The 18,037-nt window shown below is 40.6% G+C and overlaps 1 protein-coding gene across 5 annotated transcripts in view; it reads left to right on the forward strand.

The window, feature by feature from the left end:
• glcci1b (glucocorticoid induced 1b) overlaps positions 1 to 17,742 on the forward strand; it is a 27,159-nt gene extending 9,417 nt beyond the window's left edge. For 2 of the 5 annotated variants that reach the window (XM_014016406.1, XM_014016407.1), the window contains exons 3-9: positions 3,607 to 3,755; positions 9,913 to 10,002; positions 12,252 to 12,377; positions 13,624 to 13,758; positions 15,397 to 15,580; positions 15,668 to 15,788; positions 15,988 to 17,742. In XM_014016406.1, the coding sequence (XP_013871860.1) occupies positions 3,607 to 3,755; positions 9,913 to 10,002; positions 12,252 to 12,377; positions 13,624 to 13,758; positions 15,397 to 15,580; positions 15,668 to 15,788; positions 15,988 to 16,285 (1,103 nt within the window). In that variant the 3' untranslated portion in view covers positions 16,286 to 17,742. The remainder of the gene's footprint in view (positions 1 to 3,606; positions 3,756 to 9,912; positions 10,003 to 12,251; positions 12,378 to 13,623; positions 13,759 to 15,396; positions 15,581 to 15,667; positions 15,789 to 15,987) is intronic. The other 3 variants (XM_014016410.1, XM_014016409.1, XM_014016408.1) reach the window with 3 other exon arrangements.
• The last annotated feature ends 295 nt before the right edge of the window (positions 17,743 to 18,037 follow it).

An 18,037-nucleotide genomic window follows, 5' to 3' on the forward strand; every position in this document is an offset into this window, starting at 1 on the left:
GTATTTTTACAGTCTTTATTTTACAGTTAAAATAAATGTTTATCAAATAAAGTTTAATGTTACAACTAATTGTGGATCCTCTTTAAAGGAAAAATATTTAGCTAGCTGGGTGGTTGATGCATTGCTAAACAACACATATTGCAGTTAGATGCAATTTTGTAACATAATTTATCAGAGTAGTTTAATTAATTCCTTAACATGTTTAATGTTTTGAATTAAACCCAACTTTAATGTGTTACTCATGAAGTAAAAACCTTCTTACAGAAAAATGTTATGCTAGTAGTGGTGTGATCACTGACCAGGGAGGAAAAAAAAACACTAAACAAACCACAAAAGCAGATTTTTAAGTGCCTGATTTACCAGACACCAGTCAAACCGGTCAAGATGAAAATCTGCTGATTCAGATCATGTCTTGAGCAACGGGTGCAGCCTTAATGGAAAAACATTGTTCTAATTTAAATTACGCAGACTTTACCAACTTAAAATCCTTTAGTTTTTGTGTTCAAATATCTACTCAACTATTTACTACCTCTTGGTCTGCAGTTCTRTATCTTCTATTTTACAAAAACCAAACAAAAATAACACAATATCAACAAATGTTTTAGTAGTGGTATCAGTTCCACTTTAGTCAAATTTATTTCTGGTTTAAAACAACACAAAGTGTCCTCGGTGTGACTTCAGTCTTAAGTAGATTTATTGGAAAGTTTCTGCAATGCTGGAAGTGCAGTGAGATTTGTTCTGAGGTCAAGTAAAAAAGCTGGGAATTTTTGTTTTCCAACATTGTGGCGAAGTCTTGTGCAACCCTACAGGAAGCAGTCATGCTTCGGTTTACCTATCTGGACCACATGTTTGTTTTTATATTTGCCYCTGCCCTACAGTTAATAAACCACCCATTTAAAACCCTGGAAATGTGGAGACCTTTTTTTTTTACTGCCTGCTGAATGTCTTGTGAGAGGAAAGTTCATGTTAAAATTCAGCCTGAAAAGAAAAGTATTCCTTTAAAGTCATAACGCCGTGTTCTTACCGCTGAAATCAGCAGATGCACTGCTTTGATGTCTTTCACATTTTTTCCTTTTTTCTCATAAGGAGATTATTCAAGTCTGGCAAATGTGGGGTCAATGGAAAATAACCACAGTCCCTGTTGCAGGGGCACCGGCTCGGCCTGTATCAATATTGATAGAAATGTAGTCTGCTTCCCATGTTGACAATGCTTCAGGGAATTTTACTGTAGACCAGTGAGCTTACTTAGGCAATACCTTTGGGTGGCGAGGCTTGTGTGTTCTGTGCACAAAGAACAACAATGAGGCTGTGCAGTTCCACGAGGGAGACGGAGCCTCTTGTAGAGAGATGGTTTAGTCTGTGTGTGTTTTGGGTTTGAAATGTCTCAGCCTGTGCAGACTAGCAGAGAAAACTAAAGAAATTACTTTTTCTSTACAAATGCAGACTGAATGCTGAGAACTGAATGAGTGCAGAAATCTGCAGAACAGGTTGAAACGGKATTAAAGCTAAGAAAAGGCTGAATGCTAAAAGAAGCAAAGGGTTAACTAAAGGCCAAAAGTTGCAAAAAGCTAAAAGAAACACAAAAGCTAAAAGGCCAGTTAGAAATTAAAAACTACAAAAAGATAGATACATGCTAAAAGTAGTAAAAGACTAGCTAAATTTAGGAAGGGTAACCATAAGCTAATTAAAATGCTAGTAAAATGCATCAAAATGCTAACTAAATCCTAAAAGTAACAAGAGGAATGCTAAAAATAGCAACATGTTAGCTAACTTAATAAAAATATAGTTAAAATACAAATCACCTATAAGATTTAAAAGATTAGCTCAAAGCTAATAACATCAAAATTCTTGCTGAATGTAGCAAAGGATTAGTTGAAGTTGCAAAATGCTATCTAAAAGCAGACTTCTAACTTTACAGAATTACAGCTAAAAGATGCAATAGAAAAGCTAAAGTAGCAAACACATGGCTAAACTTGCAGAGTGATAGCTGAAATTCTCAAGACTAGACAGAAGCTAAAAGCATCAAAATGCTAGTTTAAAGCTAAATTTAGCACAAGGATAGCCCAAAGCAAAAGGTATCAAAAAGTTAGACATAAGCTAAAAGCATCGAAAGTCTAGCCAGTTGTTAAAAGTATCTAAAACGCTAGTTAAAAGCTAAATTAGCGCAAGTATAGCCCAAAGTTTAAAGTATCAAAAGGCTAGACATAAGCTAAAAGTGTCAAATGGCTAGCCCAAAGCTAAAAGCATCAAAAGTTTTGTTCAAAGCTAAAATTAGTACAAGGATAGTCCAAAGGTAAACGCTTCAAAAGGCTAGCCCGAATAAGCTAAAAGGCTAGCCCGAATAAGCTAAAAGGCTAGCCCGAATAAGCTAAAAGGCTAGCCCGAATAAGCATCAAAAGGCTAGCCCGAATAAGCATCAAAAGGCTAGCCCAAATAAGCATCAAAAGGCTAGCCCAAATAAGCATCAAAAGGCTAGCCCAAATAAGCATCAAAAGGCTAGCCCAAATAAGCTAAAAGGCTAGCCCAAATAAGCTAAAAGGCTAGCCCAAATAAGCTCAAATAAGCTAAAAGGCTAGCCCAAACAAGCATCAAAAGGCTAGCCCAAATAAGCTAAAAGGCTAGTCCTAATAAGCATCAAAATGCTAGCCCAAATAAGCTAAAAGGCTAGCCCAAATAAGCTAAAAGCATCAAAAGGCTATCCTGAAAAGTATAATATAAATAATTCAACCGGTAAGCTGGAGATTTAATAAAAATGTATCTGAAAGAACTGCAGAGGTCCCTGTGTTTTTGTGGGGATGCATTTTATAAAATCAAAATTCTGAAAAGTTGTAAATTATCATCGCACCCACCTCCTGACGGAGCTGAAGGCTCAGCCTACCTCCCACCCACCTCCTGACGGAGCTGAAGGCACAGCCTACCTCCCACCCACCTCCTGACNCAGCCTACCTCCCACCCACCTCCTGACGGAGCTGAAGGCACAGCCTACCTCCCACCTGAGTCTTGTTTTTAGTGATTCTGTTCCTGTCTGTTTGAGTTCATGAGGTAACTCCACGCTCTCTGACATGAATTTGTCAGGTCGGATGTTGTCGTCTTCAGTTTGCTCTCCACACTGCGTGCCTCAGCAGGAATGCTGTGTGGATGCAGGCAGTGTTGTGTTGCGTTGCGGTGGTTGGCGCAGTGATGTGGGTGGTGTGTGCTTCACTGCTCGAGGTCATAGCAGATTGCTCTCACAACATCAGATACTCCTGCTCATCCGTTTACATTTGCTTTAAGCCTGAGCTCCTCAGCTTTCTGTTTCCACCTCTGATGTCAGAGGAACTCTTTGTAGTWTAGAGATCAAGGTCAAACACGTGTGTAATTGTAGTGTTAGCACAGGCGGTGACCTTAGTATGAACTCTTATTTTGTTGTTTTGTAAAGCCAGAAAGAAGTCTCTTTTTATTTTGACATGGACTAATTATTCATTTGTTTTTGTTCAAGGTTGCGTCTTTATCACTTTATGAAAGTTGGGCCTTTTTTAAACATGGACTCCAGTTTTTGAAAATACAACATTTCAAAAGTTCTGCAACACAGAAACACAAACTTCTTTCAAACGTTGTCATTCACAGCAGAAAGGTCCAAGCTGCAAGTGAGAAGTTCTAGTGCCATCCGAAGGGCGTCTTCGTTGGACGCCATCACAGGACCCTACCTGACGGGCCAGTGGCCTCGAGACTCCCATGGACCCTACCCCTCCTGTATGAAAGACAAATCCACACAGGTACGAACCATTCAGAGCACCTAAAGTAGCTGTAAGGGATTTGTTTTAGTATTTATTGTTATTAAAGAGAGAAAGGTGACCTGTGTTTGTTTGCTAGCAAAATATCCCACGAACCGCTGAAAGTAATTATTTGACGTAGAATCATTGTTCTATAAATGCACTGAAGGAGCATTTAGTAACAGAAAACCTTTTAAAAAGTGAATCAAATGGGTTAATCAGGAGGAATATTTCAATAACCTGTCTGAAGTAATGAAATAATAATTATCTGATTGTGTTTCGCTCAATGTGCTTTATGACTTGAAGTTGGTTAAAAGTTTTCCTGATTATATATCTGATACTGTCRTTATTTGGTCATAATGCCTGTTTAAGCACCAAATGTTACTCCCACCACTGATCCCGTGTAAAATAATCCCACTTTGGATCGCCAGAAATAAGCATTAGTTTCTCTTCATGTGGTTGTTGAATACCAGAGACTGCTACACTACCGCTGCGTCAATATTTTCAGATTCAAGACGTTTAAGATGCGTGTATGGGTTTTACATTTAGCCCGACCACATTATTACTGGTTAGCAGCCCGTACATAATTATCCACRCGTCCTGCTGTGCAGTTTTATTCAAATAGCTTAATTTTTGGAGGGTGGAGGGGTTAGCGGTGGTTTTCACTTATGATTAAATACTGAATATGTATGTTTTTTTCTTTTTGACGAGCGCGGCAGTCCTCGTTACAAACAGGAGCCTTTCATGTGACTGAATGAAGACCGCCAAGTCTAATTTACATGGGCTTCATCCCTTTACCCCTCATTGGCTTTGAGTTTCTTTGTCTGTAGGCTGAGGAAGTGGCGAGGAGGGGGGCTTGTGCGATGTCTTGAAGAGGCTGTGTGCAAAGTAAACACCTCTAATTACAGGGTTCCTGTGTAGATCAGGAAAGTATGGAAAATCAGTTTGATAATTACTGTAGCCTGGAAAACATCAGGACAAAATCAGCTGTTATCTTATGTATGTAATGTTTTTTCTGGCCCGTTGTCCCGTTTCCAGCTACAGCTTGTAAAAATCTGAATGAACGCTGACAAATATAACTCGTACAAGACATTTATTTGTTGAAGAGCAGAAGGTTTTGATGGAAAACATTTGCCTGTGTCGTATTAATGCGAAAGATTGTGGCCCTCTCAAGCCCTCGAGCGTTTGAATGCTCCCCTAAGGATAGTGGGAAACCACTTCCTGTTAACAAGTTACGCCTGAGCCCTGCTCTTTTCATAAGACAACAGCAGAAAGCTGCAGACAAAAGGTCCCCGCTCTCTTTTGTTTTGCATTGCATAAGTTTAAGCCGGCCTCTCCTTTGAGCTGTAACACAACTCCACACGGAGGTGAAGTTGTTTGCACCTGTCCCCGAGGCGAGGCGAGGCGAGGAGAAATCCCACTGCTTACCACCTGGCCCTCATGGCTGCCTGCCTTTTGTGTGGGAGATGAGAAGCAGAGGGTCCATACATATGCTAATCACTGTTCCAGGATGGGTCCGCGGGCCCTAGGCCCCGTGGTTACAGAACACAGAGCAAATCTGCATGAAGATTAAGACCCCGACACACCGACTTTAAAGCACGAGCGCACACACAAAGGCCAGGCTGATCAAATGGTCTCATTTTTAAAGTTTCCGTTGAACCACCGTTACGTGACGGCTGTTTTTATGATTCACCTGTCGTGCAGACGGTTTCACATTTAGCTCTAAAACGTTTTTCATGCTCCGAAGCTTTAACTGTAAAACCGTCTCAAAGCCTCGACGCTCTACCACCATGCTGTCGGTTGGTGTGATATTCTTTGTTTTTTCTCCAAATGTGCAGCTGTGGTTATAGTCTGATATGTTGATGGTGGTTTCCTCGGCTCCAAAGTCATCGTTCTAGATTTGTAGGTTCAGATTAAACCTGAAAACTTGTTTATTAATTTTTGTTTTATATTTTTAGATACAAGAAGCCTTTTCTGTCTCTGACGAGCCTTCCTGTTCTCATTAAGCTTTTACTTAATAAGCTGTCATAAACTTTAACACTTTAGCTCGTTGTGTTGTTGCTGAGCATGCTGGGACGTCCACTCCTCAATTTAATCTGAATAATCCCAGTAAAATTATTTATTGTGCTGGGACCTGAATAYGTTTCCTTTTGTCATGTTGCGTTTTACCTCATAACGTGTTGCCTCTGCACTATGCTGCGTTCCAGTAGTCCTGGGAAGTGGTAATTTCCCAGTTCCCATTGGTAGATATAACCTGGAACGCCCCCTCCAGTGGTAATATTCCACTCGTAAAGTGGAAGAAATGAAACTGCCCCCAGTTTCGATTTAAAGATGGTGGCTACTCGCAGCTTTAGAAAGTTAACTCCATAACGTTTAGTATTAATTATCTTGCTTAATTTTTTTGTGCATGTTTAATYACTCGCACAAGTAGTGTGTTTTCTGTGCATTACTATACGTGTTAAAATCAATGTTTATTTGCGTGACGTACGCAGTAGAGCTCTGTTTTTGTCATTGTTCATATTGTAGCAGTGTTGTAGCTAGGTTAGCGGCAACAGTACAATCACCTGCCGGCTAACTGGAATGCAGTTTCTTATGGTTTGTTGGGAAATGACGTCACTACCAGTTACGAGTTCCTGGAATACGATGTAAACTGAACGCAGCATTACTTTCTGTTTTCTAAATATTAGCATTCATGCTAACCGTATTTTAGCTGTTTCCCCCCCAGTTCTCTAATTTAGCTCATCTTCCTCGTCTTCCTCCATGTCTCGAGGATTCATCGGTACATCTCAGAAAAAATGTTGCCGTTACTGTCCCAGATGTTTCACAACTGCAACCCATCAAAATAAAAGCCTTTTGGTGCAATGACCTGTGTTTTAGACCAGTGTTTCCCAAAGTTGGGGTCGGGACCCATAGTGGGGTCTCGAAACATTAAGATGGGGTCCTGAAAAGATTTTCTGAATTAATTACATTTTTGCCTTAGTTGTCACAAAGGAGTGAGGTTAGTRTATTTAAAATGGATAAATGTAGTATAAAAAATATTGTCACTATGCCCATGTTTAGTTGACCTGATGCAAATGTTTATCACCCAAAAATAGCTGGGGGCACAGGTCTCTGCTACAGTTTTGTACAATTTTGTGGGTCAAAAGCTGAAAAGTTTGAGAACCACTGCACTTTGGTTCCCAAAGATGGGCTTGGGACCCAATTATGGGTCATGAAGCACCTTGGATAATCTCCAGAAATCAATTTAAAGGGTAATAAAATAATTGCTGATGTAATATTTTCCCTATAACTATTACAAAAACACAAAATAAGTATAAATAAGTATTTATATTTGTGTATAAGCTATTTAGATTGTCAAAAAGCCTGTGTTTTTAGGATTATTAACGAAGTTCATGTACTCAGACCAGTAATATTTGGGGTCACAAGTTTTTGCCATGGATATTTTGTGGGTCAGAAGACAAAAYGTTTGGGAACCACTGTTTTAGACGATGCTCAGACGATACATCATGCAGCTCTTGTTCTCAATATTTTACACAGTTATCCTACATACATTCTAACTTTGTTTAATTTAGGACCAGATCACTTTAGAAGCATAAACCTTACACATAATAAAACATATAATAAAATAAACCTATATATTTCTGGGCTAACGGCTTCTGGTAAAGATAGTGTTCTCTTTATCATTAAAGGCAGCCAAGTTATGAGTGGGTGTCAGGACTAAAGTGTCTTGTAGAATAACACGCACACGATAGATGTTTTTCAGGATAACAGATGCACCAAAGTCACCGTCAGAGTCAGGCTGCACGCTCGCCTCGTCTCCACARCCCACCGAATGATAGCAGGGGTGCTCTGCACGCATGTCCCAGCGTGCAATCTAAACAAAACAGCCCAAATTCCACCGCAGCCCTATTGAAGCCCAGTCATTATTTCCTGCTTTGGAACAGAGCTGGATTCTTGAGGATGTTGCCTGCATTTAACCCACCCCTTTGGGTGGGATTCACAATAGGAAACAAGCCGAAGGCAAACGGGCTTTTTATCTGAGCAGCGTAACATTATCAGGCTCAACACCTGGCACACATGTCAGTTCACAAAGCACACAACTCAGGCTGGAGGTTCAAGGAGAAACAGCTCCATAAAAAGGCAGAGAGGTAAATAAAGGTGGGCGTTTGTCCTAACKGGTTTTGAAGATGGAAAGGAAGTCAATAAAAGATTAGATTAGAAATTTGATAACATAAAAAAAACTTAGCACCTTTTGCATACAACATCAAACCCTGGATTAACTTACAGCRTGGTTTATTTATTGATTTTGTTCACATGAAGAAGGTTTCTGAGAATGAGCTTCCTGTATAAATAGACAAACTGATATTTAAATACAGGTTTAAACGCAAACAATAAAGACACTAAAGTTTCAGGACAAATTCTAACAATTAGTGGCATCATATTTACTGTTAAACCTTGAAGTCGTAACTTTCAACAGAGGCTGATGAGATGTTAGATAATAAAATGCAAACTCATGCAATATAGCATGATATCACTAACCATATSTGCTGTGAGTGACTCTCTAATTTTGTATCTAATTTCAGCACAATATCTGCAAAAGTGGCTAAATTATAGCCATTTTTGTGTTGTAAACGTTCAGTTGGCTGTGGTGGCAAATTTGAACCGGATTGACATCAAAAGTTAATGAGTGGTAGATGTAAATCCACTGATTATTTCTTGAAAGTTTCATTAAAATCCATGTAGTGGTTCATGAGTTATTTTGCTAACAGACAGAAAACAGTTGATTCCAATTTAAATAAATTTTTAAACAAAGATTTTTTAGCACTTGGATCATTTTCAGYTAATACCACCTAACTTTAGGTGACTATTTGTTGATTTGATCAATTTGTAGACATGTTTTTTTCACTAATGCAGATTAACCATTCCTAATAAAATATTTATCTCCTTTTAGCATCTCTCCTACTAAACTCCGCTCAGCGTTTAGATCCATCTGCATTCTGTAGAAACAGCATCAAACCCCTCGATGTTTGACAGAGGCGTGGAGCTGCACACGTATCTCCAGAGGTCATGAACGGCGTGCTAACGCTAAAGGAGCTGCACATCTGCCAAGCAGCGTGGCCGAGCACAGTGGTCCCTTTTTCTCCAGCAGAGCACAAGAAACCGTTTAATGTGTGTCCCGGTGCCAGAAGCCCAGCTCAAACAGCTCCGCGGGTGTTCCTCATTATTCACAGCGTAATATTCCACATCTCAGAGAGAAGACCCGACGGGAACAGACGTTTTTGTTTGAGCCGAGTCAAACGCAGGGCAGGCCGAAGGCGCTGACATTTAGGAGGTTTCATGCCGACGCGCTCGCCATAAAACGTCGTATGTTCTGGACGCCAGAGGCCACGTAGACGGGCACAATCAGAGGGAGGAAGAACGCAGTTTCAAACAACCCCATGAAACATCCTCAGTCTGTTTCTGGTTTTTGCATTAATTTACATAACTTAACCGTTGCCTCGTCTCTGCCGTGGACGCCTAAAAGACAACTTCTGTGAGACAGGACTGCCCCTGTGCTCTCAGGGAGGAAATATTTTGTATATCAGCTGTTTACTGATGTACAGATAGATTAAAGTCTGTGCGGTGCATTTAAATAAAACCCTAAAGATGCTTGCAGACTAAATAATTTGTAGATTTTTGGAAGAAATGCAAAGATTGAAGCTCATATTTGATAAGAAGTCCTCATGGAGGATGGGTGTGGTTTCATTCTGTTGCAGTCTGCAGGCGGCTGAGTGAGTTTGTTGCCTTGTGGCAGATAGATTTGTCCTAAACCAGCTCAGTAACGGAAGAAAAGATTGTTTTTCCTGTTGAATGGAGCTCTTTCCTCAGGGAGGGTATCCCGTGGCTCTTCTACTCATATTTATTGGTTCCAGGTTTACAGCTTTACTGCTGAACTGGCGGCACTGGTTAACTCCTTCCCATGTTTTAAATCAGCTAAACGGTTTAAAATTCAGGTTCTAATTGGTTTAGTAGAAACAGTTTGAAGGCAGATGTTTTTTATGAGGTGTCAATCACCTGGAGCAGCTGAAAACATGACCTGGCTCCACTTTGTTGTAAATGTTGCTCTCCGAACAGCAGCTAAAGCTTTTGTAACGTGTGGTTGTTTGTGTTTGTGTTGCAGACGCCGGGTGTTTGGAGTGACGAAGGATCAGATCTGGGGAGTCCTCACCAGCGTTCCGCCTCGTGGGGGAGTGCGGACCACCTGAAAGAGGTACTACTAACCTCTATTCTGTAATTTTTAAAAAAGTTTTCAAGTCCTTAAAAGTTTGTTTTTATTTGTCAAGAGCCTTGGGTCAGCCTAAATATTACTCTCCTTAAATCTGGTTTCCACTCCTGTCTATCTGCTGGGTTTGGCAGGCCGACCAGCCGACCACATGGACTCCATCTCTCCAAACCACAGCCTAAATTTATCCTCCTCCTCTCTGTTCACCGTGTGCATCTTATTATGGGATGTTGTTTCTGAAGGCTTCTCTAAACGAGGAGCAGACATGTTTGTTTCGCTTTTAAAMTTTTTACAGCCTGGATAAATTTACAGTAACTCTGACCTTTTTGAACTCAGGAACAGTAACAAGTTCAGGACAGGTTGAATGTAGAGACGATGTGATATCAAAGAATAAGATTTTAGTTTTGAAGCTTTTGTTGGGATATACCTGTGTTTACCGTTAAGTTTAACGGTCAGTATTCATGTCTTTGTTTAAAAACAGCTTCAACAGTTTCAGGAAACTTTCCTCCCTCAGATTTAACTTTTAGTTGTTGGAACTTCATCACAAAAATCACCTGAAAATAATTAGAAAAAATGAGCTGAAGGACAGCTGAAGTTTGTTTTAAGAAGCTGAAAATAAATGACTGATCAAAAGATAAAAAAAAGCCAAATTGTCAGAACAGTAGCTAAAAAATGGAATTAGCAGAACAGTAGCTAAAAGATGGAATTAGCAGAACAGTAGCTAAAAGATGGAATTAACAGAACAGTAGCTAAAAGATGGAATTAACAGAAGAACAGCTAAAAGATGAAATTAGCGGAACAGTAGCTAAAAGATGGAATTAGCGGAAGAACAGCTAAAGATGGAATTAACAGAACAGTAGCTAAAAGATGGAATTAGCAGAAGAGCAGCTAAAAGATGGAATTAGTGGAACAATAGCTAAAAGATGGAATTAGCAGAAGAGCAGCTAAAAGATGAAATTAGTGGAACAATAGCTAAAAGATGGAATTAGCAGAAGAGCAGCTAAAGATGGAATTAGCAGAAGAACAGCTAAAAGATGGAATTAGCAGAAGAACAGCTAAAAGATGGAATTGGCAGAAGAGCAGCTAAAAGATGGAATTAGCAGAAGAACAGCTAAAAGATGGAATTAGCAGAAGAGCAGTTAAAAGATGGAATTAGCAGAAGAACAGCTAAAAGATGGAATTAGCAGAAGAGCAGCTAAAATATGGAATTAGTGGAGAATTAGCAGAAGAGCAGCTAAAAGATAGAAATGGCAAAAGAGTAATTGAAAGCTTTAAACTAGTAAAACAGCAGCTAAAAATAGCAGTCCATCTGCTGAAAGCTAAAAGTTTCAAATCTTTACCTGAAAACTAAAAAAGGTAAACTTATATGTGTTGCATTTTTGTATGAAAAACTGTAAAAGTTTGTTAACTGAACAAGTTTAAAAGCTGCATTAATAAATTATTTCCTGACCGTTGTGTCCTGAAGCAGCTGAAAGTTTTAAAATGAAAGGTTAAAGCAGGTGAAAGTGTATTTATGTATGTGTACTGTCCAGAACTCCCACAGGAGGAACTATAAACAGAAACAAACAATAGTCTGAGCTGACTCAGACCTGCAGGGAACACGTTCATCTTTTTGGCCGTAGAACCAACAGCAGCCAGGAAACCTCTCGTTCCCATCAGCCAGCTGAACTCTGGGGTTGCCCGGACTTGTCGCTATCGCCTGCTCACACCAGGCGAAGGCAGCGAGCGTCACCCGGCTCTGAAACCTCCACAGAGTGTGTGTGTGTGTGTGTGTGGGTGGACATGTATGGAAAGAGACCGTCTCTTTGTTGACTGTGTTGCCTGGAGTTTAAGATCTGCACTGAAGAACCACACCTTTGTCTGCACAGCACAACCGTGTCTGTTGGTCTTTACAAAGACTATCCTGTTTACRAGGCCAGATGTAGCAACACCCATCCACCGACCGCGTTTCATCATCACACGTGCAACACTGCTCGTTGCACCAAACTGGGTTGCTGCAACAGCTGGGTTCATTTTTTTTATTTGAATCAGGAAGTAGAGAATATTCTCGAAAAACACCAGTGACTCATTCATGTTGCCAAAAATAAACGTTGGGTGTACAACTGATTAAACTTTGAAGTTCARTTCAAGATGGCTGCCACAGCTAGTCTGTTAGCCAACACAGGTTTACGGTTATCGAGCAAATGTTTGCCGTGACATCGCTTCATTGTGATTAATATTCTTATTCTTTCTTTCAGCAGATTGCCAAACTGAGGCTGCAGCTGCAGCGCAGCAAACAGGTGACCCGGCAGACCAAAGACCGGGACCAGGTCTCACTGCAGCTGCCGCAGCCGGCACAGCACGCCGCTACCTGCCAACCACAGGTAAGTTTCTCACATGTGTCCGAGCCCCCCCCCACACGCCCCGGCATGGTCCGCCCAGGTGAAAACATTAACCAGCAGCCGCTGCGGTGATGCAATGTGACACAGGCCGTAGAAATGCGATAAGGTATCTTAGCAAGTCAAACACAAACTAAACCGAGGGTGACCAAACGAAAACAACCGTCTAAGATAAGAAAAGAAGCGAGCCTCAGTAAACAGCTCTAAATAACAAATCAAACTTGCTTCATGTAACTAATTATCTGTTTCTATTATTAGATTCTAATTAGAATTTGTTGATATGTTGGATCTAAGGGATCTTAATGAATGGAAGCTCTGCAGTTCTTTTCTTTGTGGTCAGTGATGATGAAGGGGAGGCAGAGAAACAGGAACATGTTTGGACATGTCCCTCTCTGTCCTGGTTCTTCATTCATTAACAGATCTCTCAGAATGGAGTCTTTTCACAGCTGTAAGAACAAAACAAACCCGTGTTTGGACTAGAGGTGGGATGTGACTGTTTGGAGGGAGCCGGATCCTAGGGATCCATTTGTTTCCATTTTGAACTGTTAGCAACGTCATTATGTACAACCGTACTCTCTGGGTGCTTTGCCACGCGTTATATACTGAGGCTGACATATTGGTTTGAGGTTCACTAAACTACACCCGAACTATAAAATCCAAACATGCTAAATACCACAAATGTAATAACTCGTCTCTCCATCGCCGCCAAACTTCATTCAACTTTTGCRTCTTTTTATTTTATTCTTCCTGTAGATTTTTTGGCGCGCGTCAGATAACTTTGAGTCTCGGTCAGAAAGAAGTTCAGGGGTTTTATGTTTGTTCGGCTCGAGGGGGGATGAGACTGACRGTGRATTGAGGAGTGTTATAAAATTGTTTTTCATGAGATTACCATGTTTCCTCCCACCTGCCTCTGGACATCAAACAGGACGATCATTTCCAGAAAAAAAAAGTTTAAATAATTTATCATAACTCCAGTTTTACTTGGCTTTTCAACACAATTTAAAAACTGGTTTATAGTTAAAGTCTCTACTTTTAAAACAAATTGAAACAGAGTCTGTCTGTCATGTAACATTATACCACAGTCGTGCATCAGTTTGTAAGGTCTTATCCTGTATATTTGAATGAATGAGTGTGAAAACCACAAAATATTCCACATTACTAGCTAACAACCATTTATCTGAACCACACTATTTAGTTAKTAAAAGTCATTTTTTTAATCGTGTTTTTCCAGCACAAGGGAACTTCGAGTCTGATGACAACCCCGCTGACTAAATCCCTCATATGTCGAGTGCCAAGCAGTGTTGAAGCCATCAACCGTGAGCTGGAAAACGTCTTCATCAGAGACGACTGGGAGCACGGCATGCAGGTACAAAACGTGCACTCGCACCCACGGCACGTTTGTTTAGCACAAGTCACTAGAAGGTATTTACTAAACTAGATTTCTAATATTYATGGTAAAATCTTTTGTTTCAACACATCAGGGTTAAATGTGACTAAATAAGARTTGGAAAAATAAAGTGTACAGTGCTGAAAGGAAATTTCTAAACGATCACCGGGACGTTTTGAAGAAAATTAAAATAAAATGTTAGCAACAGTTTTAACAAATTCAACAACAAAAGACACAAAAACAAAAATTAATTAAAAACATTAAAATAAATTGTGACGTCTTATTATATAAACAAAAATAACATTTTAAAATCTTTTCACACATACAGTTAAAGAATGGCATATTTATTCTCTCTGACCCAGAATTCAGGTGCTTGGAGGTAACGAGGACCATAAATCAGGTCTGATATGAGGTTGTAAACCTTGGCAGAGCTGTGAGGCGCTCCACACACCTACAGCTTTACAGCATGTTGTTCACAGACTCATTTGAGTCATCTGAGCCAGGCAGAACACCTCTCACATCATCTCTGGAGTTCCACCATCTGGTGTGGTGTTAGTTTCTCTACGTGCCCTTTAGACGAACACATCAGAGGCGTTTCAGTCCTGGATGTTCTCAGATTCAAGATATTCAGCTCGTGTATATAACATGAGATTACGTCAGAGAGAACGCTTTATGGATGATTACTTATCACTGTATCATATTGTTAACATGGTATGGCAGGCTGTTGTATCATATAATAAATGTGTGGAATGCCGTTGTGTCGTATAATTGACAATAGATGGCAGATCGCTGTGCCATATAATTTTAAAATGTGCCAGATKTTTGTATCATAAAATTAGTAAGGTATGTCAGACTATTGTGTCATWTAATACAAGGTTATGGCAGGCTGTTGTATCATATAAAAATATTACATGTTGCTGTATCATAACTAAGAAGGTATGGCATATGCCTTTGTATCATGTAAGTAACAAATTATGACAGGCYGTGATGTCAATTTTTTAAAAGTATGGCAGGCCGTTGTATCATACAATAAAAGGTATGGAATGCCATTGTGTCATATAATTGACAAGAGTTGGCAGGTCGCTGTGCCATATAATTTTTAAATGTGCCAGATGTTTTGATCATATAATTATCAAAGTATGGCAGACCATTGTGCCATGCAATTAACGGGGTATAGCAGGCTATTCTATCACATAATAAAAAATATTGCAGGTTGTTGTATCATAACTATCAAAGTATGGCATGCCTTTGTATCATATAAGTAACGACAGGCTGCGATTTCAAAAAATTTTTAAAGTATGGTAGGTCATTGTATCATATAATTACCAAAATGTTGCAGGTCATTGTATCACATAATTAAAAATGTATGGCAGGCTGTTTTATCATATAATCCAAACATTTACAAAAAATTTTTTTTTAGTTTCTAAATAATTTTTCAGTTTCAAAAATTTGTTTTCAGTTGCAAAAATTTTCTTAGTTTCTAAAATAAATTTTTGAACAAACTTTATGGGCCCAATTTAGCTCCATACATCTTGAGTTATCAGAGGTGTTTAAACATGAATTATCAGTTTTTGGATGTTGACTCGTCACCACCGCCCCTGTGTTTTGACCTCACAGGCCATGGAGGTGGCGGATGGCCGCCGCGCTCCGTTCCCCCCTCATCGCCACAGCGGGGACACGCGTGACACGGACACTCAGGCCCCTTCGAGCGGCGAATCAAGCCCGTCTCCACGCCCCTGCAGCACCGACCACCTCCACTCCCCAGATGGAAGTCCCTGTTCTACAGATGAAATCGATAAAGGTTTGTTTTTAACTCTTGAAGCAAAACGTTCCCTTTTTTTTCCTCCACCTCCACCGTCGTAACTCTAATGTTGCTCTCCGGCTCCAGACAGTGTGTGCAGCTCTCCTCTACCCAAGTTCGCCACTTCTCCCAAACCCAACAACAGCTACATGTTCAAACGGGAACCACCAGAGGGATGCGAGAAGGTCAAAGTGTTCGAGGAGTTTGTGTGAGTTTCAAACAGCTGAAGATGTGCTGTTAATTTAATAAAATGTATTTTAATGACTGAGTCACTGAGAAAAATAATAGCTGCGGTCAACTGATGGGAAAAATAAAAGTTAATCAGTTGCAGAGGTGCATCCAAAAGTTTGAAATAAGAACAAAGTTAAAATGAAATCATTCTGAGTTCAGCTTCTGTCGTCTTTCAGGTCTGGCACCTCGAAAGGCTTCCCTCTGTTCTCCTGCCCCGACAAAAACAAGGTGAACTTCATCCCCCGAGGCTCCGCCTTCTGCCCCGTCAAACTCCTCTGCTCCTCCCTCTTCTCCCCCATCTCCTCAGTCAGCGGCGGCCTGGGCCCCCAGCTCACCGTCACGCCGGTACCCGCCTCCTTTCCGGCCTTCGCCGACCCGAGCGGCGACGTGACGTCAAACGGTGGCACGGACAGCCCGAACTCTGAGGCCGACGTGGGGAGGGACGGCGCGGCACACGTGCTCCTCACCAGCTAGTCCTCAGGTATTCAGGACCAAACCGTCTACAAACGAAGCGCCGCAGCTCTCAGGTGGTTTGGTTTTAGAATAAAAATGAATAAAGCAAAAAATAAAAATACTTGCACTCCGATAATCCTAACGTTAGCCAGCAGGGAGCGGCGAGCGCCTGAGGTCTGAAACGACCAGCGCCTCTGAGGATCATGGTACCAGCGTCTCTGCTTCACCTCGAGGTCAGCTAACGTTTTACACGTCACACTTGATGGTTTGGACTTCAGCGACCTCGGGCGCCCCCTCCACCCATCACTAACCTAGCCTTCTCTGTACCAGGACAGCAGCCTCAGCAGGAATATATTTACTTTTTGTGCAACAGTTAGAGCCGACAGCTCAGATTATTCTGCTTATTGTTGGCGAGAATCAAAAAAGAAAAAAAACAAGAAATTAAAAAAAAAACGGTGTTGTGCTCCCGTTATTTAATCAGCTCATCAGCTGCTCTGCGTTCAACAAGCTAAAAAGTGTTTAGATATTTGAGTGTCTTAAAGACGGACCACTAAGGCTCACAGGGTTACACAGCTTTTTAAATATTTTTACATAATGAATGTATTTTTTTACCCACGATCTCTGAGAAAACAGGAGTTTGAGTTAAAGCTCCACCCATCAGCCTCACGAGGCGAAACCACCGACGTGTGTCAAAATGCAGGTCCTGCCTCCTCCACGCAAACGTTTACTTGTAATTTCGTTACGCACATGCTGAGAAAAAATGAGATTGATTGTGGGTGAGCAGTAGGCGGGGCTTAAAGTTCCTAAATCTAACACGGCTTCCTTTAAACCGGTTCCTGCTGGCTTTAGTTTTATTGTAAAACATGTCGATCTGCTCACAAACCACTGGGAAGCTGCGCATAAAATGCAGATAATCACAGACCAAGTGACCAATCAGGAAGCACCCTGCTCCTTTTTTAAATGTTTTTAATTCCCCCCACACTAAACACAGCGATATCTCAGGTGTTTTGGAATGTCCTTGCTGTGACCGTGTTACCTGTCGCCAGTGTTCAGAACCTTCTTTTACTCACGTTTCAGACCGACTGGTTGTAACATCAGATGCTATTTGATAAACTTCAATTGTTAGGTGTTTATAAACTATCTTAAAATATATATTTATATTGTCACATGGATGGCGTCATATTATTTACGCTGCAAAGCATACTGGGTAAATGATGTAAACACGTCAACCCCGTTGGGCTTTTAGCTGTATCTTTACCCTCAAAAGTTCGTAATTTTCATAAAAGAGCCGTATTACTCAAACGCGGGGTGGGCGGGGTTAAAGTGGACTGTCGGCTGCGGGGGCAGGCAGAACGTGAGGAACTAATTTCTACTAATTTCTAATTTCTAACTTTATTTATTGTTTTTTATTTTACGTCCTACAGACTCTGAGACGTAAAATAAATTTGATGACGTTTAGTAGGTGTTCAAGTTCAACTRACCACCCTGAAGATTAATCTGGGAAAGGGTGCAACGATACAGAAAATACATGATTCGGTTTGGTTCGATACTTTAGTCTCACGGTGCGATGTATTTTTGATACAATACAGAGAAATTTCCATGCACTTCTGAACTTGTAATTTATTGAAATGAATTCTGAACATTTGTTTAACCTCAAAAGTGCAGTTTTTAAATTAAACGTTGCTGAAACAGCAAGTTTCTCAGTGGATCTGTGCTCCACAATACAGCCTAGGTGGAGTAGTCGAACACAGATCCACGGATCCTTCAACACAG

This window comes from Austrofundulus limnaeus, unplaced genomic scaffold, assembly GCF_001266775.1.
Source record: "Austrofundulus limnaeus strain Quisiro unplaced genomic scaffold, Austrofundulus_limnaeus-1.0 Scaffold144, whole genome shotgun sequence".
NCBI classification, from domain to species: Eukaryota; Metazoa; Chordata; class Actinopteri; order Cyprinodontiformes; family Rivulidae; genus Austrofundulus; species Austrofundulus limnaeus.